A 25,923-nucleotide genomic window follows, 5' to 3' on the forward strand; every position below is an offset into this window, starting at 1 on the left:
TGAGGCACTGCGCAGCTCTTGGCTGGCTCTGCGTGAACCCTTGGCTGCTTCTGCGTCCCTCTCTCCGACTACTGTGCTGATCCTCCCGATGCTATCTCTGCCTCTCTGCTTCTGTATTCACTGCCCCTCAGCTGCAACTCTGATCACTCTCAACTTTATCAACAAACGCAGCCCTAGAAAGTCAAAATCTTGATCTCTTGGTGTGTTCTCCAAGTGACCCTCAAGCCTCTTATACTTTTCTCGTTGACAAATCAATGGCCAAGATTAAGTCCCTAATCAATGGCTAAGATTAACTCAGGCTTGATCCATGACTTTTAGACCCTTCTAACACAATTTTATATTAATTCACATTAATATTTTATTTTCCCTAAGTTTAGACTTAGGGACTCCATTAAAAATATTAATTATTTTAATATCTCCCAAACTGTTTATAATCTGCCCAAACCATTTCTGGGTATTGGAGATCTCATGTGCTTTAGCCTCTCCACCAATTTTGGTGTCTAGAGCACATCCGATGCTACCCCAAATCAACACTCCCTCTTAGCGAAGACTAATACTTCTCACTGAGCATCACCCTGATCATCTAGCAACGGTCCATGTGCTGATGCTAGGCCTGCTGCCCACATCCTCTGCACTGCTGCATCATGTACTGCTACCCATGGCCCTGCCACTGCCACTATTGCATCTGCACTACAACCCCTCTCATCATGCTGCATCGTGCTGCCCATAGCACTACCACTATTAATTGCTGCACTGCAACTCAGTTACTAAAAAGTAAGTAACTAATCTCCCATCTCTGACATCTTTGTCAAGCTAGAGACACCCTTGATGTTGAAGCTCCCTCTATCACTGACAAGTGCTCCTTCTCTGACCTCTGCGCTATTGCATCAACTCTATGCATCTTGCATTGTTTCCTCACGTTTTCCTGGGACTCCTGCACTATAGCTCCCTCTGTCGCTCCATCCGCATCCGTCTCTACCGACATCCGCCAGTACTGCTACTCCTCTTCGGGACTCCCGTAGCCAGGTATAATCCGAGAGTTTGGGTACCTCAAGGATCCCGCCCCTCATCGCCTGTAGTCCATTTGACTACAGCTCGATGTCTCCCCACTTTCGCTCAAGTGGCGTGTGAGCACTCATGGCACAGTCATCATCTGTCTCCACTTCCTTCTCCGCCCTTGCTGGCACTGCCTTGGTCTCAGAAGCCTCTCCTTTGCTCTTCTTCCTCGGACACTGGCTCACATAGTGACCCAGTTCCCCACAGTTGAAGCATTGGACCTTAGAGAGGTCCTTCTTCCGTTTCTCCTGCTTTCCCTCAGATGCTAGGGAAGCATCCTCCTCTTCCTCCTTCTTGATTCTGACCCCCTTGCCGCTACTTCCCACCTTGCTTAGCCTTCTAATCTCTTCTTGGCAAAGAGCCGCCCACATTTCCTCCCAATCTGGAAGGGTCACCCTGCCCAGTATGCTCTGGACAAACACCTCCCAGTCTTCTGAGACTGCGTTCAGCGCTGTTCTCACCATCAATTCTTGATCTGGCGTGGCCCCTATGGAAGTCAGTTGATCCCGAATCTCCTTCAATCGACTGAGGAAGATGTTGATCTGTTCTCCCCGGAAAAACCCAATGTGGGAAAATCGGTGTAGCAGATGAGTGTTTTATTAATCTTCAACAACAATCTATTTACAAGGAATGATTTTACATAGAAACTGAGACACTATTGAGAGAAAACACCTGAGGAAAAGTTCATCCCTCTCCTGGAAATTTTCAGACACCCTAGAGACCCTTCTTCTACTTCTGTGTCACCTTCGTGTCACTCTGTGTCACTTTGATTCCCTCTGCATCAGCCTACGTGAGGATTGTGCCTTCCCTCTGCATTGTCTCTCGATAGCCTTGTGTCACCTCCTCCTCAGTCACTTACTACTGTTGATGCCCTCCTCTTCCTCCACCCTGCAACTCTCCCTTTGAAATCGATCTCCTTCTCTTTGAGAATCAATTTTCCTTGGTCTATTGAGTATCTGCCGGTGTGTCTCCAAATGATCCTCAAATCTTCTTTTATACTTTTCCTGTTGATGAATCAACGGCCAAGATTAAGTCTCTAATCAATGACTAAGATTAAAACAAACTTGATCCTCGTCTCTTAGAAGCTTCTCACCCTCATCTTTATTAATACCCATTAATATTTTTATTTTCCTAAGTTTAGACTTAGGAACCCATTAAAAATATTAATTATTTTAATAACTCCTCATCCGGGTGGAATTTCTCCAAACGGTTTATGGGTCTTGAGATCTCATGTATTCTAGCCCCTTCACAAAATTTTGGAGCTAGATCACATCCAATGCTACCCAAAATCAACACTCCCTCTTAGCGAGGAATGTGCTCTAGCAGTGCTTCCCAATAGAAGCACCACACTGATCCATGGCATCAGTCCTCTGCCCCTCATCTACTGCGTTGTTGCAACCTGTACTGCTGCCCATGACACTGCAACTGTCACTGCTACATTTGTACTGCAGCTCCCTTTGAATATGTTGCATCATGTTGCCCATAGCACTTCCATTGCTAACTGTTGCACTGCAACTCCTGATACTATCTGCTTCTGCTACTGAAATGGATTCTTCACCATCCCCATCTTCTCCCTGAAATAAACAAACTTTGTTCTTCCTAGAGCCTTGGTGAGGATGTCTGCCACTTGTTCTCCTGTTGGAGTGTACCTCAACTGTACTGCCCCTCGTTGGACACAGTCTCTGACAAAGTGACACCTGATATCAATGTGTTTCGACCGATCATGAAACACTGGATTCTCAGAGAGCTTGATGCAACTTTGATTATCACACAAAATCCTGGTCGCTTCCATCCTTCTCTTGAATAGATTCACAAGCAATTTCCTAAGCCATATGGCTTCGCATGAAGTTGTGCTAGCTGCCATATATTCTGCTTCAGCTGAGCTCAGAGCCATGAATTTCTATTTTCTACTACACTAGGAGGTCATTCCTGATCCAATGTTGAAACGTACCCAATTGTACTTTTCCGATCTATCGAACTTCCAGCCCAATCTGCGTCAGTGAACCCACTCAGCCTGATATCATTGCCTTTGGTGTACAATAGTCCATGCTCAATTGTTCCTTGTATATACCTGACAACATGTTTGGCTGCTGCCCAGTGCGCCCTCTTAGGTTCCACCATGAATTGACTGAGGGTGTTGACAGCATAACAAATGTTTGGTCTGGTATTGACCAGATACATCAGGGACCCTATACGCTGCCTATACAAGGTGGGATCGATGTCTTTATCTTCTGATGCATCAATCTTCTTCCAGTTGGTGATCATTAGAGTAGCCATAGGTCTACAGTCAAGCATCCTGAATCTTTTCAAGATCTTTGTAGCATATCTCCCTTGTCCAAGGAAGATCTCACCCTTCTGTTGTCAAACTTCCAACCCCAAGAAATAATGCATCTGTCCCAAATCCTTCATGTCGAATTTTGTGGCTAGGTTCTTCTTGCAGTCTTTGATGAGCATGGATGATCCTAGCAGGAAAAGATCATCCACATATAACACCAGGATTAGAGGCTCATTCTCTACGACAAGATAGTAGAGATTAGGATCTGCGTCACTCTTGACGAACCCCATCTTCTGCAAGTAGCCATCAATTCAACCATACCATGCTCTAGGTACCTGTTTAAGCCCATACAAGGCTTTCTTCAACCTGCATACATGAGATTCCTTCTCATGTGTCTCAAAACCCTCTGGTTGTTCAATGTATACTTCTTCTATCACCTTGTTCAAGAACGTCGTCTTGACATCCATCTGGTGAATCTCCCACCCCATCTGTGTTGCAAGGGATATCACGGTTCTAATAGAAGTATACTTGGCTACTAGGGTGAAGGTTTCTTCGTAGTCTATCCCTTCCTTTTGAGCATACCCCTTAGCCACAAACCTGGCTTTGTATTTCTCCACACTGTCATCTGCAGCATATTTGACTTTGTAGATCCATCTCGAACCTACCACTGACTTGTCCTGAGGCCTAGGTAACACTTCCCAGACATCATTGACCATTATAAAACTGTATTCCTCCACCATAACATCTACCCATACTTGATGATGAACGGCGTCCTGAAAGCTAGAGGGTTTCCCAACCTAAGCTACTAAGGCCTAGTATTTGTCTGGTTGTCTTTGCTCCCTTTTATCATTCCTAGGTACACCAATGAAGTCCTTTGCATCCTGTAGAATCTGTCAGAGTTCTCAACTCGTTCTTCCACTGGTAGTGGGTACATCTATCAGCTCTTCCTCTTCCTGAGATTCCTCTTGTTTTTAAGCTTTGCCTTTAGGAGAATTGTTGGTACTAGTTTTTGCTGGTCAAAGTGGTTGGACCAACGGATCGTCTTTTGACTGCTGCTCGAAAGTCATTTCTCGGGATTTCCTGAAAGCTCTGTCCTCCATGAACTTTACATCCCGCCGAACTACTACCTTCCTACTCCCTAGAAGATAGAGTCTATATGCCTTAGCATTCTCGCTATATCCCACAAGATATCCTTTCTCAACAGTTTGATCTTATTTCTTTCTCTTTTCTTCGGGTATACGACAATACACCAAACTCCCAAATATCCTGAAATGACTGACTTCAGGTGTCTTCCCAGTGAAGACTCTTTCCGGAGTGATCTTGCCCAATGCCCTGTGTGGAGTCTTGTTCTAGACATAAACTATCATGCTGCATGCTTTTGCCCACAAGAATTTGGGCATATCTTGATCATACAGCATCGCCCTAGCTGCTTCCACAATAGTCTTGTTTTTCCTTTCTGCTACACCATTCTGCTCCGGATTGTAGGGAGTTGTCAACTCTCTTCTGATGCCTTCCCTAGCGCAAAAATCAGTGAAGTCCTTGTCAATGTACTCTCCACTATTGTCTGACCACAACACTTTTATCTTCTTTCCTATCAGATTCTCTACTAAAGCCTTGAACTCTTTGAATCGACCAAAAACCTCATCCTTGGTTTTCAGAAAGTAGATCCAAGTCTTCCTGGAATGGTCATCGATGAAGGTGACGAAGTATTCGGCACCACTAAGAGCTTTTGTGGACATAGGTCCGCAGATATCTGAGTGTATCAATCCTAGAACACTCTGAGCCCTATTGTTACTTCTGGAAAAAGTTGCTTTGGCATACTTGCCTAGAGCGCACCCTCTGCATACATCATCTCGTTCAGCACTTAATTTCGGAACTCCTGATACTGTTTTCCCAAGAATTCTCAAAGCCCCATGGTGTAAGTGTCCCATCCTCCTGTGCCATAGTTCATTCAAATCTTTATCCCCATTGTTGCCTATCAGTGCCATTGGAGATTCTCGCTGTAATCTATATAGCCTGTTACTTATGATTCCAATATGGGCTTTCTTTTTCCAACTCGGGTGTTTGACATATACTTTCTCCTTAATGAAGAAAACGTCATAGCCCTTGTTTTGAAGCTGAGATACAAAGAGTAAGTTCATCTCCAATCCTGGCACATGCTGCACATTGGTTGCTCGAAGCCGATCTCCCACTTTTGTTTGAAAGACTACAGTACCTCTTCCTACGGGGGTACATTTTGCCTTATTTCCCATAGTGATCTAAAAATTCATCCTTTCTTCCTGATAATTCGAAAAACATTCTCGTATTCCTGTCATATGCTAGGAAGCTCCACTATCTATATACCAAACCTCAGAGGAGGCAGAACTTGCTAGGCAAGCGACTTCTTCTTCCAGTCTGGAAGCTAACATAGAATAATCATGATCCATGTTCTTCGTGCTTTCTTCTTTCTCTAGAGATCTGCATGAGTCCCTCTGAGTTGATGCCTCAGCATCATGCTCCTGACTCATAGCAGATTCTTCTCTCCTGTTGCCTGATCTTTGCTCTGATACCATGTGAAAATTTCCAAATACGAAATTCTACTGCAGCAACTGATTTATTTCACCTACTTATTTCTCACAATAAGTTATTTACGAAATCCCTTCAGTAAATATTAAAATAAATTCTACTGCAGTTATCACATAATTACATAGAGAAAATAACAGTGATATACAAGCACAAGAACCAATCACATCAACACAGTTGTTTTTGGACAATTGTCCCCGGAAAAACCCAATGTGGGAAAACCGATGCAACAAATGAGGGTTTTATTAATCTTCAGCAACAATTGCTTTACAAGGAATGATTTTACATAGAAACTGAGACACTACTGAGAGAAAACACCTGAGGCAAAGTTCATCCCTCTCCTAGAAACTTTCTAACACCCTAGAGACCCTTCTCCTACTTCTGTCACTCTGGTTCCCTCTACGTCATCCTGTGTGAGGATTGCGTCTTCCCTCTGCGCTGTCTCTCGATAGCCCTGCGTCACCTCCTCCTCAATCACTAACTGTTGTTGATGCCCTCCTCTTCCTCCACCTTGCAACTCTCCCTCTGAAATTGATCTCCTTCTCTTTGAGAATCGATTTTCCTTGGGATACTGAATATCTGTCGGTGTGTTTCCAAATGATCCTCAAGTCTTCTCTTATACTTTTCCTGTTGATGAATCAACGACCGAGATTAAGTATCTAATCAACGGCTAAGATTAAAACAGACTTGATCCTCGTCTCTTAGAAGATTCTCACCCTTATCTTTATTAATACCCATTAATATTTTTATTTTCCTAAGTTTAGACTTAGGAACCCATTAAAAATATTAATTATTTTAATAACTCCTCATCCGGGTGGAATTTCTCCAAACGATTTATGGGTCTTGGAGATCTCATGTATTCTAGCCCCTCCACAAAATTTTGGAGCTAGAGCACATCCCATGCCTACCCAAAATCAACAGTTCATGGAGGACCGAGCTTTTAGGAGATCTCGTGAGATGCCTGCAGGTGATCAGAATCAGTCAACAGAAGCTCCTTTGGTCCAGTAGTAGGGGCAGCCAATGGGACCGACAGTAGGACATTCACAGGGATCGAATACAGTGACTAGTACCAATATTTCCTTAGGTGCAAGAGAATCGAGGAGTTCACAGCAGACAGAGGAGCAGAGGCAGGATGAGGAGGAGTTGGTTGAACCTCCCACCACTAGTGGTCGAGCTAGCAGGAAGATACGTCAGACCATGAGAGATGTAGAGGATTTTATTGGAACTCCTAGGACGAACAAGAGACAGTGCAGACAACCTAATAGGTACTAAGAATTGGTAGCTCAGGTTCCAGAACCTTCCAGCTTTCTGGAGGCCACACAACATTAGGTGTGGGTAAATGCTATGGTAGAAGAGTATAGCTCTATCATGACGAATGATGTTTGGGAGGTGGTGCTAAAGCCTGAAGACAAGTCAGTTGTAGGTTCTAGATGGATCTACAAGATCAACTATGTTGTTGATGGCAATGTGGAAAAGTACAAGGCTAGGTTCGTGGCAAAGGGGTATGCACAAAAAGAAGGGATAGATTATGAGACCTGCACCCCAGTTTCTAGGTACACTTATATCTGGTCAGTTATATCCCTAGGAGCTCAGATGGGATGGCAAATTCACCAGATGGACGTCAAGACAACATTCTTGAACGAGGTGATAAAGGAAGAGATGTACATAAAACAGCCAAAGGGCTTCGAAACTCATGAGAGGCGCACTCATGTGTGCAGACTAAAGAAATCTTTATACAGACTCAAGCAGGCTCCCAAGGCATGGTATGGTCAGATTGACAGCTACTTGCAGCAGATGGGATTCGTCAAGAGTGATGCAAATCCTATCCTTTACTATTTGATGGTAGAGGGTGAGCCACTCATCCTAGTATTGTATGTGGATTATCTCTTCTTGACAAGATCATCAGCGCTCATAGAAGACTGTAAGAGGAACCTGGAAGCAGAGTTTGATTTGAAGGATTTGGTGTTGATGCTCTATTTCCTAGGATTGGAAGTGTGGTAGAAGGATGGGAGATCTTCCTTGGGCAAAGAAGATACGCTACAGATATTCTGAAGAGGTTCAAAATGCAGGATTGTAAACCCATGTCTACACCCATGATCACCAACTAGAAGAAGATAGATGCATCAAATGATAAGGATGTCGACCCCACCTTGTATAGACAGCTTATTGGGTTTCTCATGTATCTGGTGACCACTTGGCCAAATATTTGCTTCGCAGTCAATACCCTCAATCAGTTTATGGTAGAGTCGAAGAGGGTACATTGGGCAGCAACGAGGCATATTTTGAGGTATGTGCACAGCACAGTCGAGTATGGGTTGAGATATACCTGAGGTGATGACATCAGACTATGTGGGTTCACAGATGCAAATTGGGCAAGCAGTTCAGTAGATAGGAAAAGTACCTTCGGGTATTGCTTCAGCATTGGATCAGGGATGGTTTCGTGGTGCAGCAAGAAGCAGAAGTCAGTAGCACTGAGCTCTGTAGAAGCAGAATACATGGTAGCAAGCACAGTTATGTGTGAAGCTACATGGCTTCAGAAGCTGCTAGTAAGTTTGTTCAGGCAAAGGATGGAGGCAACCAATATCTACTATGATAATCAGAGTTGCATCAAGCTCTCTGAGAATCCAGTGTTTCATGACAGGTCAAAACATATAGATATTCAATATCATTTCATCAAAGATTGTGTACAGCATGGTGCGGTCCAACTACAATATGTTCCCTCAGAAGAGTAGGTTGCAGATATACTCACACAAGCTCTAGGGAGAGCTAAGTTCGTCTATTTCAAAGAACAAATGGGTATGGTGGAGAACCCATTTCAGTAGCAGGAACTGATTATTTTGGATACTTCTCAGTTGCAATAGCAACAAATGAGAGGGAGTTGCAGTGCAAATGGAAAGTTGGCAACAGTACAGCAGTAGCACAGATGCAGCGTCAGAGTTGCATAGTAATTGGTGGGAAGCAGCAGTCATACATCAGCAGCATAATAGAGGTGATACAGAGACAGGATGTTGTGGTAGGATGTGCAACACTAGAGAGAACACAGTCCTCGCTAACAGAGAGTGTTAGTTTCTGTAGCATCGGATGTGTTCTAGCCATGAAATTTGGTGGAGATGCTAGAATACATGAGACCTCCAAAACCCAAAAATCATTTCTAGAAATTCCACCTAGAAGTATCTTAATTAGATTATTAGCCGATTTTTAAATATTTCCTAAGTCTAAACTTAGGGAATATGGTTAATTAATCAGTATTAATTGAGATAAAGTGAGAATTCTCTAGAAACTCACATGAGTCGACAGGGAATTAGTATGGGCCCTTGATTAAGTTCTAATCTTGGTCGTTGGTGCTCCAATAAGAAGATTATAAAAAGAAGTCGATGGGTAGATGAAAAAAAACACCAATGTAGATACTTAGTTGCCCAAGCAATTCGATTTTCTCAGTATCAAAGATTCAACAAAGAAGATTGAGTCAAAGGGTGAGTAGTAGGTGGCAGAGGAGGTCAATAGCATTTTCGAAGGAAATCTTCCAGGTCCGGAAGAGGCATTGAGAGGGAGTGTGAAATTCCCATAGGGTCTGCACAAGGATTGCATAGGCACAGTAGCAGTCGGTTCAATCTAGTTGGAGGAGTTAGTGATTCAACTACTGGAGGCTAGGATTTTGGTCAGATGAGGTAGTGAGTCAGTTATAGAACCAGGCGGAGATAGATCTAAGGGTTTCAAAGGTTTCTGGAGGTAGTTGCAGCAGGATCTGCGCAAACTTTGCGTAGAAGTTGACGCAGAAGGGATTGCGTGTGGCTGGGGAGGCAATTCTGGGGACAAAAACTAGTTGTGGGGTGAGGGAAAATTCTCACAATAATTTTGTTAGTATTTTTCCCAAATTGGATTGCTAGTAGAGCATCCAAATTATTGTACTCAAATTTGTTGCTGAAGAATAATAATAAAACCCTCATCTGCTACATCGGTTTTCCCATGTTGGGTTTTTCCAGGGACAATTGTCCAAAAACAACTGTGTTAAATTTTTGTGTGCGCTAGAATTTCTCAGTTTCCATTATTTTATTTCCACAATATTTTTATGGTGAAAATTGCAGTAGTGATTTATTCATTGTTTTTCGTAGCAAATAAATTGCATAGTTAAATTTACAGTTAGAAGAATAATTTCCAGTTACTGCAATAGATGAAATTTTCACACTCCGTTATTCGTGCGAAGCACCTTAATCTTCTTCCATGTCGCGTTTTCCACTTAGAGCCTTAAACTCTTGGAAATGACTAAAGACCTCATCCTTGGTCTTCAAGAAATAGATCCAAGTCTTCCTGGAGTAATCATCTATGAAGGTGACGAAATACTCGTACCCTCTGAGAGATCTGGTGGGCATTGTGCTGCAAATATCTGAGTGTATGAGTTGCAACACACCATCTGATCTACTGTCACTTCTTGGGAACGATGCCTTAGCATATTTCCCAAGTACGCACCCCTGCACACATCATCGTGTTCCGTGCTCAATCCTAGAACACCTATCATTATCTCCCTAAGCATCCTAAGTGCTCGATAGTGTAAATGACCCATTCTCCTATGCAACAATTCATTCAGGTCTCTCCCACCGCTACTGCTACCACTGTTGTTGTTGCTTACTAGTGCCTTTGGAGAGTCTAGTTGTAACTTATACAACTTATTACTACGAACTCCAATCCGCTTCGCCTTCTTCCAGTTCTGGTGTTTGATGAACACCTTCTTCCCTACAAAATAAACATCATATTCTTTGTCCTGTAGTTTTGACACTGAAATTAGGTTCATGCCTAATCCGGGCACATGCAAAACATTTGTAACACTGATGCTTACTTTTCACTCCCTATGAATCTCAATGGTACCTCTCCCAACTAGAGTACATTTAATTTGTTTCCCATTTGAATCTGGAAGTCCATCTCCTCCTCCTTGTAGCTAGGGAAGTAGTCTCTAACTCCTATCATGTGAGCTGACGTTCCACTGTCTATATACCAGACACCCTGTGAAGTCGAGCTAGAGAGGCAAGTTATCTAAGTGAATTTATCCTCCAATCTGGAAGACAAATTTGTAGCCTCCTGAATGATGAATCTCTCTTCGGTCATACTATAAAATATGAAGACTTAAAATACACTAGAGAAGTCTTGAGTATAATTTTCCTTGTGGTTTTCTCTTCCTTCCGGTGCAGATTTGCAACTACAAACGCTTGCTGCAAATCTCTATGCCTAGATCTACTCTACAAATTAACTGATTTGCTCTCTGGAACCTCTTCTTGGTAACCGCATTGCCTGCTGCTATTGCTTTTGGGACAAATCAAACTTTTCCTTGACCCTGAACTGGAAATCAATTTTCCCGCCCCAGCAATTCACACTACTTGGCTGGCTTGCGCAGAGCTAGAAACTATTGCTTCATATCTCCCTCTGAAATTGCACAATCTCGCCTCCTTCGCTTATGAGCTTCTTATCTAATCTTCAATGCTTTGATACCATGTGAAAATTCCTTGAATTGCAGCAACTGAGTATTATTCTCCTAACTCAATAGTTTATTTGTCTTATGTAATTATTATTACGACAAATAGTGAATAAACGACACTACAATTCTTCACCAATTAAAATACGCTACGGAAATAAAAATAGGAATTGAGAAATAGATGCACACAAACAAAATTTTGACACAGTTATTTTGGACTAAACATCCCTAGAAAAACCCAGAAGGGAACTGATACCTACCCCTCAACCTGATTTGGGTTCATATTACAATCTGTTAGAGGGTGGGAAAATCATCCCACAAAAATTTGTTGTACCATTATTTTTCGAATTGGAGAAAGAGAGGATCAAAACACACACATGGATGAAAATCGCCAAGTCTAAGGGAGTTGAGGACATAGGCCACATGGACGATAAGTTAAAAGAATTAAGAGGAGAATTGGCCATGGTGAGGCACATAGAAAGCTGCAAAAGAGCCCAGCTATAGGAGGAGAATGAGTTGCTAAAAAAGCAGTTGCAACTACAGGAAGTCCACAAGGAAGATAGGCTGTCCATTTTGGGAGAGCAACAACAACAAGAAGGACCTCCAGCAAATAAGGAAACAACCGAGAAACAGCAGAAAGAGGAAGAGCTACAAGCCAATGTGGAGATGCTAACAAAACTGCTGCAAGAATAGGAATCTCAGGCAGCAAAAGGAATACAAGTTTTAAAACAACAATTGCAAGAAAAAGAAGCCCAAATGGCCTGCATGGCCAGTTGGGCAATAGAAGCCTTACAATGTAGGCAACCCGCTAAATCTTATGCATTATACCTTAAAGACCAATGGTTGCAATTTCAAATTAACACATTGGCCCAAAGGGGCACCACTCCATTTCAGAATTACAATCAGTTTCTGTAATTGTGTCACAGTAGCTCAGCTAAAGACAAGGCCAAGTTAGCAGAATTCTATTTACACAACTTGGCGCTTCCTAACATGAATCTATGGGACCCAAACACTGTATTAGGAGATCTACAACTCATGGCCATGGCTTCTTGGTTAAGCCATGAGGAAAAGAGGGGAGTAGAGATTCAGAAGATTATGGCCAGGGAACTAAATGAGCCACTTATGATCAGGGAAGAACCAGAAGATCCCTCAACCCTTATATATTCCCATTGGTACCTTGCAGACAACCCTCACATCATACTTGACTATGTTGAAAGGCAGGCTCAGGCCATTGCTCACTTTGAGGACATGGAAACACTGTTTGGTGATAATTGCATTCATGCTTGCACAAGGAGATGGAACACCTTGTCCCATAGTCTGAAAATAAGAGAATACCACTCCCCAACCAGAATGAGGGAGGCCATGAGAAGAGTACCCCTATACAAACAATCAATGCAGAACTTGAAAGCCAATTGGATTGGCCTTAAGTTCAGCCCTCCACCACTGTTGGGGCTATTAGAAGGGGTCAAGGAAGAAGAGGAGCAAAGGCAATGGGAGGAGGTAGTAGAAAGGCAGATTTCATGATAGGGAAGAGGACATCACCTCAGAGGCCTGGGATGTCAAAGAGGCAGTCAAAGCAATCAAGGATGATGAACTGGATTAGTTGCTCAGAGGATAAGCAACACATTCAGTAGGGGGGTGATGATGAGCCCCAGAAATGGGTAACTATATGGGCTCATTTTGCCTAATATTCTCATTTAATCCAACATTCTCCATAGTTTTATGCATGTTTTTGAATATATTTTTGTTAATTGTGTGAATGGAAATAGTCACTTTACCACGAGGTCTAATACGTGCTTATTGTAGATTTTTGGACATTTTTGGACCAAGATCAGGCATTTATAAGTAGATTGGTAGCCAAATACAAGGAGACAAGGCTGAGGATTTGTAGGAGGGGTGTCTACTGCACTAAATGACCCCTTCCTCGAGTTCTCCACCATCAGCTCGGAGTTCTATAGCCCACCAAAGATGATTTCAAAAGGCAGTTGAGCAGGTCTAATGAAGTGGCTGATTAACTGCAGTTTTGGGCAGCCAAGCTCCTAAAATTAAGGACTATGGGGGTCCTCGCATGCATAAGTAGGAAGGCTTCAAGCCTTGGTAGTTTAGTCATTTTGTTGGTCTATTTTCGCACATTAGTGCAGCTCTGTATCAGGACATTTTCGAGCTTCCTCTTGTAGACAGTTTGTGGGATGTAACTATTATTTTTTGATTAATGAAGATGAATCTTGCTTTGCACCAGCTCTGATCTTTCTTAGGAGGCTATAGCTCTTGAGGTTGGGCCCAACCCAAGTGTCAGTACCTCCTCGTGTACTTTTATGTGTTTTTCTTGCATTCCTAGAATAATTTATGTTATTTAGGGTAGAATCTTGCTTTATTGCTTAGGTTGTTTTTTATGATTTAGATAGTTGTTCATGCTTCAGGTTGATTTGACAGTTTGGTAACAGAAAAGATCCACAAAAAGGCCACCAAGTAGTCCTTGATCTCATTTCTCCCTCCTTGGGACCATGAATTGAGACCAAGGTACACTTGCTGCCACAAAAACACTGTTTTTGCCTTCTAATGCAATTGCTAGTGTTAGATTTTGAATTGGAAAAGTTGATATCAGTTGTGTCTTCATGTTTAGATCTGTTCTTGCTTAGTTTCCATAGCTCTCTTGCATGATTTTCTGTTTATAAACTGTTGTTCATCATATTTCTGGTTTTTAAGAGTAGATTAGGTCAAAGTAGATAGATCTCTGTTTTTTAGTCTTTGTTCGGATCAGTTTTTGGAAAGTAATGTGCAGAACACCTGTAATACATTCCTACCTACCCTTCCTCCATCATACAACCTGCTCCAATCCCTCACTCAAGATTTCTTCCCTTCATTCGCCACACTTTCCCAACTAGCCCTAATTTCTACATTTTTGTGCAACATTGCTTTCTCCATCCTTGAACAAATCCAACCATCTTCATCACTCCTTAGCTTCATTTACCAGGTCCTGCACCTCTTAACATCCTTATCCATCCTTCATTTCCACTTCCCCACCATTTTTCCACCATCAATCCTCTAAAAACCACTTTCGGCTTGTTCCTGTAGAACTTCCTGTAGAATTTCCTGTAGATCCCCTGCAGCCTCCTATAGAAGACAACGCGAGCAATTTTTTGAGATCTGAGCGCGGTGGAAATCTCCAGAAGGGTGCTAGGGACCCCTTAGGTCCTCTCCACACCTTCCTAACCCCCTGCAAACACCCACTCCATTTCCTTTCGCCAATAAACCTCTGCACAGTAAAAAATAGTCAAAACACATGCATAATAATTCTGTATAAAATTGCTCAAGAATACAAAAAGATGATTTTTCCATATTTTCCTTCAGAAGTAGCTTAAACACATGTATTTTACCTCTGCAATAGTCCATGGCATCCATTTCAGTAGTTGTACATCTCTTTTCTTGCACAAGTAGGGTTAGTCAGTAAAACTAGGGTTTGCTAGGGTTTGCATTTCCTTTCAGCTTTCATCATTCTTTCTGCAAGTAGACTAGCCTCTTTTGAGTTAGCTTCCATCCATCACAGTTAAAAGCTTCTTCTAAGAACTCATAGAAGTTGGCTTAAGCTCCTAGCGAACTTGTGCCAGCTGATCAAGTGATAGCCTGCAGTAAGAGCTAGTACTTGTGCATATAGCATCGTCGCTTCCAAGTTTGTTATGAACTACCGGGTTGATAAAAGTAAAGTAGGGAGTCCCAGGAGTTGCAGCATCATTGCTGCAATACTGGAGCTCACCAGCACTATTGCCTAAAATGTGCACTGCTAGCTCTGGGTAATTCTGACAGCCCCGAAAATTATTTCAACTGGGACTTCTAACCTCCCTCCTCCTCTAGAATGAATTCGCTTTGCCTTTCGGACACTCTTCTGTCCTCCGGCAGGTGAATCGAACCTCTTCCAGCTACTCAACTAGGGTTTCTGATCAATTTCTTTTGTAGACATTTCGGCCTCCCTTCTCTTGTCTCTCTGACACTGGAAGATCACTAGGAATCTCTCTGGAATCCAGCTACTCCCTCTCTCTGATGCTTTTCCCTATGGCTCAAACTGCACCCTCATTGAATACTGTGAACTAGGTGAGTCAATCTACCTTTGCTCACAACTGATCACACTGATGTTTTTTCCAAGCCTTTCGACCTGCTCTTATAATCTCTCGTTGGAGTCTTAATGACCACAATTTAATCTCCATCAACAACTAAGAACAATTAGACTTCATCAAAAGAAGTCTCTAAAGCAATCTCGAACGTCCTTAATTAATTGACTTTTATTTACCACTTTTCCCAAGTTAAACTTAGGAAATATTTTAGTTATGGAAAATTAATTTAATTAAGGTGTTTCCCAAGCTTATCTCACGAAACCTTTTCTGGGTTTTGGAAATCTCGTGTTCTGTAGCCTCTTAGCATCATCTAAGACTAGAACACCTATTCGATGCTACCATATCCATCAAAAACTAACACTCTCCTCTTCCTTTAAGCACAATCCTTGGCTTAATGTTTGAAGCCTAAGGAGTAGCATTGGCAAGTTGATCATGTCTTTTTTTGAGTCCATCAGCCTCTTCTTGTTCAAGCTCATACTTCCTCCTTTCTTTTGGGTCAATTGCTAAGTTGCATGATATGGGGAAACGAGTAGGAATTTCCGAAACCGGAACGGATACGAAACGTGGCCCCCCCAAATTTTGGAAATGGAGAAACACAAGATATATATATATATATATATATATCTTAGGACATTTAAGAAATATGTGCAATCATAAAGCATACATGATACATTCTAATTTATTACATTATGATTAAATTTTCAATTGTCAATGCATAAACATAAGTCTCTAAATTTACATCACATTACCCTAGGTACTCTTGATTATTGAGAGTCTCCCCTGCATAGAGGGCTTGGTTCTCTTGATTAAATACAAGTTCCATGCCCTAGTACATGACAAAATCCAATGGAAACATTGCAATCTTGAAATCCTGAAAAACAAATAAGTCTACTGGATTTTGAGTGAGATCTAAAATTCTACTTTCTCCATATGAAATCCAATGAGGGAGAAACCACTCTCAAACATCTTGAGTCATTTCATGGTAATGTTAAAAATTAAAGTAAAAGGAGCCATAGGCTTGAACATTAAGCTGCCCCACTCAAAAAAATCATCTTTTTTATAACTTGAGAGAGGCATCTAGAATTATCTAGAAGATATTTTAGTCACCCAATAAAAAATTAGAAGCGAAAAAATTAAAAAAATAAATAAAATAAAACATCAAGTATTAACTGGAAACTTTGTCATACGGCTTGGAAACTCATTTGCAGCCGTATTGGCCACATTTCCCCGACGTGAAACGGTCTAGTATGGCCAGAAACAGGTTTCCAGGCCGTACGGTATGAATTTCCTCGTTTCTGTTTCGTTTGCGTTCGGAAACGGACCCCTGGGCAACGTTTCCTGCAACTTAAGTCAATTGTCTTTGGGAAAACCTCCACACCTTTCCCTTGTTATGCAAAAAATGTGCCTCAACTCTTGGTTAAGAGCCCTTGTAAGGTTTTTGACACAGATTGGATATCCACTCCCATGTACCACCACCAGCAATTCTAGAAACCTTTGTTACATACCGCCAAAGAGGATAAAAGTTAGTCCTCATGTTGCTCTTGGAAACTATACTAGAAGCACCATGAAATAGCCAAAAACTATTGTTGTAACTACCAAAAACAGCAACAAATATCATTGTACTTGTCCAAAAAAACGAAGAAACAGTAAAAAAATATGGTTGTAGCAGCCCACAAACACCAAAAAGTAGTCAAACAAGATGGCTCTAGATGCCCAAAAGCACCATAAAACAGCAACAAGGATGGTTGTAGCAACCTTATGATGTAAATCCTCTCTTGCTGAAGTTGCTCTTTCTCAATTTCCTTCGCTAAGTTCTCAATTCTCCCTTGCTCAAGCCTCAAATAGTGTGAAGAGAAATGAGAGGGACAACCCATTTTTAAAAGGAATTTTTAATCTCTAGAGGCTTTTAGAGTTCTCTTAAAAGATATTATTTAAAAAAAAAATCGAAATAAATTAATTTTAAATTAGTAAAAATTTGATTTTTGTGGGTCCTAGACGAAAATGGGGGTCATTTTAGCGCAATTTAGGGGCCTACACGTGTTGTACAGCCACTGAAATGCATTGAATGGCACCGAAACATATTGTATGGCCTGTGAAACACGTTTCATGGGGGGTGAAATGTGTTTCACCTGCATTTTGGAGTTTCCATACCAGAACATATCTAGTACCGAGGGGAGGGCCCGTTTCTTGCAACTTAAGACGTCACCCCACTTCCCCTCAATGTTGACTTTGTAGCCTTTGAAGGTTTTCTACATTGGCTTGGTGTCTTAGCATGTAGAAGATATTTGATTGCTCCTTTAGGTGCTTGTTTGGTGGAGTAAGGTATTTTATGATTTCTCTCCTGAGGTTAACTTAGGAAAAGTACAATAATTAATTTTTTGTGGACTATTAGGCCAAATTCCAAGGATAAATAATATAATTATTTAAGTGACATATAATCTCAACCAATGAACTAAAATGAGGCTTAGGATTTAATTCTAACCATTGATCACTTAGGAGATTAGGGTTAGGGGTTTTGGCTTAATGAAATTATAAAATAAGCCTAAGGGAGAGGTGAAAACACAGTTGTGGAGGAAGCAATTTTCTCTAGAGCAAGAGGCTTGACTAGACTGAAGAGAATTGAGAAGAGGTGTAGCAAAGAATTTCGGGAGAAATTCAGGGAGGCTAATTTCAGGAAAGAGGGAGGCCGAGTTGCTAAAGAGGAGAGTCGAGTTGTGGAGGAGGCAGAAATATTTAGAGAGGGTGATTCTCTCTAGTGCATAGGGGCCGTACGAGGTGATAAGAAAGAGGGGGCGATTTGTTGGTGAGACAAGTCTAATTCTCCAGCGCCAAGTTTCTTCAGGAGGGGCAGTTTCCAAAGGCTAATTTTGCCAGTGGGGCCGAGTTTCCAGGTTCCAGCAGTTGTATTTTTCTATGTATTCTCTATGGGTCTAACCCATATATTCTTGAGAAATTCATTATGAAGAAAGATTGTGTTGGGTACAAATCAGTGGTGATAAAATTGCTGATTTTTTGGCGATGTCTAGAAAAATCACGGTTTTTCAACCAGCTGATTTTTTAGCAGGAAAAAAAAATCATAATTTTTTTCCTTTGGCAATTTTTCCCAATCTTTGCCATTTTTTTTTCGATCCCGATTTTTGCTGATTTTTTCCGAATTTGTCTAAGTTTTTTTTTGTAAGCTTGGCAGGTCTACATCTTCATCATGCCCAATATATCACCCTGATCGGGGCGGGGAATTGAACCGATGACTTCACATCAAGGAGTGCCTTAACAAAACGCCCAATCACCGTCTATCCAAGACCCTGTGGACGAATTCGTCTAAGTTTGAAAAACTGAATATAATTTGTATTTTTTAATATGTGCCACAGTTTGCCAATTTTTTTGCTGATGTTTCCAAGACAATGATTTCTAGACCCTTGCTGATTTTTTTCCTATGCCATTTTGTTTTCAACACTGATTTTAATACATCAGTGGGTATGAAAGTTGAATAGAATTCAAAGTAGTGTGTTTTCATTAATTATAGTTATCTTGATCTAGTGGAAATGTAGCAGTCTTTCCTTCTGGAGTGCTGGTCCTTAGCAAGAAATAAGGAGTTGATTAACAACAGATATGTCAAGTCAAATGATATCCTATGTGCATTATCTATCATAATAAAACAGAGAAGTTCCCAACCTTGTTGTCCGTTGATGAAACATTTTGCTTTTAGTTTTGTACACATACTATTACTAGACATTATTGGAGACGTGTGAATAGAATTTATGAGCATGAACTTTTCTGTGTTCGACGTTTAAGGTAAAAGGTTTTGCTAAATTTTCAGTGCGTTTAGGTGCAACTTCCCAAAAATAGAGAATATCAGCTAAAATGCTATATAGACCAATTATTGTTTGGAAGTATTTTGTTGCTATGATATGATAATAGGTAAAGATCTTCAGTCTATAATGGATGTGTCCTTTTAAGAATGCTCCCATGCTTCTCTATTAAGTTTAAATTAGAACTGTCTGAACTCAGTTATAGTTGTGCATTAAATTTGTAATGTTTCTAGAAAAGACTTTTCTTCATGATTCCATTTTTGGTGAAAGGGGCATATTGGTGACCATATTTTATCTTCTGTTTCCTTTATTTCATTTTCAGGAAAATCTACAACATTGTTGATGATGATGCAGCGTCTCGTGCAGAAGTCTTTTCCTTTGCAAAGTCCTTACTGGAGGAAAAATGGCCATGCAAACAAGGGAAAGCCATTGAAAAGGGAACTCCAACAGGGAACACCGAGGGAGAAGCAAGCAGTTATAGAATTATTGCAGAAAAGAGGGTTTCCAATAGACGCTTGAAGGATGAGCTAAAAGTGAAAATGCTTTATCCAAGCTACATGCAAGGTTTGAAGAGTATTATAGAAAGCATAGATAGCTGCCCATTTTGATTGAACAATTCATTGACAACGACAATTTTATCATCAAACTGATTCTTCTTTATCACAAGAGCCCCCCTGAATTCAGGTAAACCTATTGACAAAGAACGCGGACTGCAGATATTGCATGAACGGAAATGGCAATGAAATGTTATCATATCCACTTATGAGATTGTGCATAGTAAGATGATAGAGAGGGTCATATTAGTGATATATAATTCCAAACGATTTGAAGGGAAAACCCAGTTCATAATACTTCAAAAGTAAAAGAAACTTTAAAGTATGGTGATACATATTTTGCCCAAACATGTCTGTGCATCCATCATGTGTTGCCCTATTTATCTTTTTGCTAAAGCACGAATAGACTCCGTCTAGTAGTCATAATCAAGCAAAAGAAAGTGAAAAATATTTGTGCGATTATTGAAGAAGTCCCATATGCTACCTACTTATGGTTTTTGCTAAAGCAAGAATATAGTATGTCTAGTCCTTCAAGCAAGAGCAAGAGAAATATTTGTGTGATTTTTGAAGTGTTTTTAATTAAAATCCCTTTTTAATGGTTATTGAACCTATTGAAAGTTTTGGCATTTAACCTCCTTCAGAATTTTATTTTTTTCTCTATCATTTTGTTTAATTTGATATTGTCCTCCATAACCATTTTGAAGTCATTGTTAACAACAGTAACACCTTCGCACATATACATTTTGGTTTCAATTCCCTTGAGGAACTAGAAAATTTGTTGGGAACCATGTGCAACTCATTGGAAAGTTGAATCACAGATGGTTGGTCTAAGTGGCTTCTAGTTTCAATTTCCTTAAGCAACCAGAAAATCTATTGGGAACTGTTAGTTCTCGGACACTCCTTAGAAGGAAATGTCTAGCATCGTTTGAATGGGAATGCCTAAGGAAACTTCTAAGTCACCAACTATCACACGGATGATTTGCTTTAAATGTACGATGGATTATTAAAGCTTTCAACAAATTTGTAAGGCCAACAAATAGTGTTACAATTCACCTCATCTACCACACTATGGTCGTTCTAATCACTATATACTTTTCTTCTTGTCCAATTATGTCTTAATCCTATTGTGACAATCTTGAGATTTGTGAGTCTTGAGATTTGTCACAACCCTCAATCAATTTTTGTGCTCCATGTTACCTCCATGATAACAATAATCAACTAAACTAAATGATGCCTAGAGATTACTCTATTGATTTTATGTAAATTTCATTCAACTTCTCCTCCGATATATTTTCTCCACACATCGTTTTACTGCAACAAATCCCTTTTTAACTTAATTGTCTAAAAATTACATTTTTCCATTATGGCACAATTGTATTTTTGTTATTGTGGTTTCCTTTGAAATTACAATAAATACTTTTTCAATGAAATTTTTAAACTATAAATGACAAAGGGTCCTTTTGTTGTGTGGGGTCAAAAACCTAGAGACCAAAGAAACTTTCATAAGATTGGTGTCGCCAAAAGCTAGATTAGACAAGGTTTATATAAATTGTGGCCAAAAGTCGAATAAAAAAATGAAGCTTTGATATCAATGTAATGAATAAAGTGTTGAAGAATGTAACTAGTGTGAGTCTTCATAATTATATTGAGTCATGATGTAATATATTTGTCAAAAGAAAGAAAAAGAAATTTTGTTATTAAAGAAATTGACTTATTAAAGTATGGGCTTCATGCTTGGGTCAATTGCTTATAGGTCAAAGCCTCTATTGCAGGCTTCTAGGGTTTATGTCAAGTGTCATTTTCCATGTCATAATGTAAAGAGCCCTTCTTGGGATTTGTTTGTCAAGAAAGAAATTTATTTTATTGTAAAATATGTCTTTTAGGCCTCCTCCACCAAGTCAGCCTCAACAAGGGAATTCAACCTCACAAACTCACTATATATTGGAGCAAATCGACCTCATTTGAATCACTCACTCAACAAGTTTGAATTGCAGTGGCTGGAAGCCAAAAGGATGTGAATTTTCAAGGAAGAAGAAGGAAAGGGCTAGCGAAGGAGAAGGAAGTCTTTATCTCACTAAGGAAGTTGAAATTCTCTCTCTCTTGTCTCACATGTGCAAAGGAACTGAAGTTGCAGGAGGGTCAAAATTGCAGTCTTGAAGTTGGGCTGAATTTCGATGCAGTAGGGTTGAAATTTGTCATTGATGCAGTATTGAAGCAGTGTTGATGCAGTCGACATTTGAAGGTTAGAGGAACAGTTTAAAGGCTGACTTGGTGGAGGAGAAAGGTCTTTGGATCTAGGGTCTTGGTCTATCTCATTTTGAATCTACTAAAGGAAGAGTTCTTTGACTGGGTTTTCCCCTATATAGGAGTTTTAGCTCTGGTTGAGTGCCTACATCTAGTGTCCATTGAACTTCGTGCTTTTTTTTTCGTAATTGCTTGATGAAACAAACATAAAAGAAGAACATAAAGAAGTTCATAAGAACACTAAGATTTCACAAGTAATTATCAACCTAAGAAAAAATTTCTACCTTCCTGATTTTCTAACACGGTTTTAGAGCTAAGGTGAAGAAGGAAGAAAAAGGCAGGTTAAATATCTATTAATGAAAAGGAGATCAAAGGAAGGTCATTAAGAAGGATAATATAAGGAGACAAGCCTACTATCTACAGGAACTATGTCAAACTCAATGAAGGGAGAAAACAAACTAGAAGGAGCCTCCAACTACAGGGTCTGGAAAAAGAGGATAGGTCTCATCTTCAAAAAGAAAAAAGTTTCAGATCTTGTTCAAGGAAAAATTAAGAAGCCTACAAATGAAGCAAGTGAAACAAAGAAAGCAAAATTCAGAGAAACTGAAATCTTGGCTATGAACCTAATAGTGGATGGAGTTAAGGACAACCTAATTCCATACATATCCAACATAAATTCTGCTCAAGAAATGTATGAGGCTCTCTCCAAATTATTCACCATCAAGAACATAGGTCAAATAGCAAGCCTCAAGAATGAATTAAGGACTATTAAGATGACAAAAGACGATATTGTATCATCCTACTTTATAAGAATATCTAGAATCAGAGATGAACTCCAAGCAATAGATGAAGTTGTCCCAAAAAAGGACCTCGTAATTACTAATCTTCTAGGACTATCGAAACCTTGGTGTGCCTTTGCATCAGGACTTAAAAGTTGGAAGGATACTTCAACATTTGAACAAATGTGGAATGCATGCAGTTAAGAAGAAGCTCAAATATCATTAGTAATTAACAAGGAGGAGGATGAAGAAGAAAATACCTCTAATGCCTATTATGCTCATCACAAGAAGAAGGGAACCTTCAAGAAGTTCAAAGGACCAAAGAAGAAAGTTGACCTATCCAAGATTGAATGTTACAATTGTCACAAGATGGGTCACTACAAAAATCAATGTCCGAAGAATCCAAAGAATAAGAAGAGAGATAGGGATCAAGCAAATGTTACCAATGAAGCTCCACCGAAGAAGAACAAGATGGAAGAATATGAAGTCGAAGACTTATTTGCTAGAGACTCTTAAGGACATTATCCCTTGCATATCCTTCTACTTTAAGTTTTGCAATGTTTTCCTTTATGTTTGATTTCTAGAGTTTGCAGGTCTAACATGTCTTGTTAGAACATTTTTTGAATTATTTTGATAAGTTATAGGTATCCCTCAAGATTGGATTGAGAGGGAGCTCTCACCATTTTACCAAAGATAAGTAACTTGTTCTTTGTCTCCTCTTTTATGTTTCAATTTTCTCTCATATCAAAATTTGTTTGTATTATATGTTAATAACCTTTTTTTTTGTATTTTCCTTGGTGGGAAAATATCGCAGAATACACAAAGGTTATGAAGGAGACTTCAAAGGATAAACTTGAAGTACGTAAGAATTTCTAGGGCAAAGGAAGTTCGTCAAGAGCAAATGTCTTACAAGGTTTGTTAAGGAACAACTCAAGGTATGTTAAACTATAAGCTTTGTAAAAGGTACAATCATTCTTCTTTTAAAAATTGCTTTACATCACTGACATTGTTATATCTAGGGTTTTGAATCTTAAAGATTCTTGTTAGGGTGATTAATCATTAGATTGAATCTACCCTCAATATACTATCATTTGATCATTCTTGTGAAACCCTAACCTTTAGGGTTCACTATAAAACACTAGCCTCTTGTTGCTAAGGGTATGCCAATGATAATTATGGAACCCTAGTCTACTTAGGGCTATTGATTAAGTCTTAAAATTCTACTATTTTCGATGTTTAGGGTTTTGGTATCATTTAATAGAAACCCTAGTTCTTTAGGGTTTGTTGTTAATGTCTAAGTTGTTAGTCAAGGTTGTCATTGATGTCAATGTGGAATGTTTGTGATGGCAAATTCTTGTGATGTGTGATGTGTTAGGATATTCTGACACATAGGAAATAGTTAAGTATAACTTTGTCTAGCGTAGAGTTAGGTAAAGTGTGTTTCTTTACTATGTACATTTGTAACTTACAATCCGACAGTCACAATATGTTCTAGACATAAAGCGATCCGACGGTTCATTCTCTTCTCGGTATTACCGACACTTGGTCTGTGGCTTAACACCCGATTGATCCATGATCTTTATTTAAAGAGCATGGAGGGTCATTTGTAGGGTAAGCGTTCATGAGAGAAGCTTATGCAAATTTTCATTCTTTTATTAATAAATTGCCTGAAGTGGTTGCGTTGGCTCAGGCCGTGGACTGTTTCCCTCTTTGAGGGTTCTAACCACGTCAAGAATACTGGTATATTGATCTATGATCTGTTTGTGAGTGATGTCCTTTGGTGTTCTGTTTGAGGAACTTACCCCGTAAATTCCTACATGGTATCAAATCTATTTGAGGGCCGCATCTGTTGGTGATCCAAATCTGAAGCCGATACAACTACATCTGGCTGTCGTTTCCTATATCTATTGTTTCTAATTGCTTTTGGGCCGAGAGGACTGCTCTATTGTATTAGGAGCATCTGTTTCAGTGAGAAACCCCTTTCGTTTCACGTGAAAAGGTTTCCAGTAGCCCTAGCTACGTCATTTTAAAGATCTGGAGGTATACAGTGTTTATTTGCAGTTCTAGTTATACATCTCTCTGTTTATTTCGGTTTATTTAGCTCTCTGTTTTTTATTACCAGATCTATACTTTTCATTTCTGCGTATGCTCTTTGCCCCGCGATTTTGTATGATATGGGCAAATCAGAAACAGAAAGGAATGATTTTTCTCATGCGTATGTTTTTTTCCGCCGCGCCTCAGTGTGATCTCGGAAAATCAGAAACATTGAGGAAAATATGTAGTTTCCGATTAAAGCTAACTTCAAGCCGTAAGGTTTGATTTTTTTATATGTCTGTGTTGGGTTTTGTGGTTTTTGTTTTGTAGGCAAAAAAGAGCTTTTTCAAGTAAGCATGCACTCCAAAGCTTCAGTGACTAGAAAAAAAACAAACAAACAACCCCCCTTCCTATTTTCCAAAAATTACTAACATTTTAAACTAGCTCACTTGGTCCAAAGTTACTTTATGAGAATAGAGGTCTTGAGTTCAGGTATTTCTTTTTGTTGAGTTACTTTTTCAAAAAGCACATGTAACTTATGTTTTAAAGTTACTTTATGTAAAAGTGTTCTCACCCATTATAAAAAGTGAGTCACTTATAATTCTAAAGTCCCTTTATCTTTTATTAAAGTTACAATTTAGTTTGTAGCTCATAAAGTACCATTGTAAAAGTGACTTTCACTTATTTATAAAAGTGAGTCACATACAATTTTTTTTTTAAATGAGCTAATTAGATTAAGTTTGGGGGGTGGGAGGCGGGGGGGAGGGGGGGTTTTTAGATATAACATTATTATTCATTTCCGCACATTCACGCACTTCATCAGCATCTTCAACAACTTTTTTTCAAAAAGCCATAACTTCTTCATCCGTAAGCAGTTTTTAGAGCCGTCTTTTTTTAATCAGCCTAATTTTTCGAGATCTTTCCATTGGAACACTTAGTTTTAGCATCTACAGCTTCAGTTTCTGTTAAAATAGAAAGTCCATGCCAAGTTATTCTTGACAACACGAACTACTTCCAATGGTGGTCCTACATTGTGG

General features: G+C 39.8%; 1 protein-coding gene across 1 annotated transcript in view; it reads left to right on the top strand.

Moving 5' to 3' along the window:
• LOC149245553 (NAD(P)-binding Rossmann-fold superfamily protein) overlaps positions 1–20,299 on the top strand; it is a 395,959-nt gene extending 375,660 nt beyond the window's left edge. Inside the window, exon 8 of the mRNA XM_089457801.1 lies at positions 19,598–20,299. Coding sequence (XP_089313927.1) covers positions 19,598–19,883 — 286 coding nt within the window. The 3' untranslated portion in view covers positions 19,884–20,299. The remainder of the gene's footprint in view (positions 1–19,597) is intronic.
• Positions 20,300–25,923: the final 5,624 nt, after the last annotated feature.

The sequence above is a fragment of the Pinus tabuliformis genome, chromosome 7 (genome assembly GCF_031772625.1).
Source record: "Pinus tabuliformis cultivar Carrire ecotype Pingquan chromosome 7, CPIR1, whole genome shotgun sequence".
In the NCBI taxonomy this organism is placed as follows: domain Eukaryota; kingdom Viridiplantae; phylum Streptophyta; class Pinopsida; order Pinales; family Pinaceae; genus Pinus; species Pinus tabuliformis.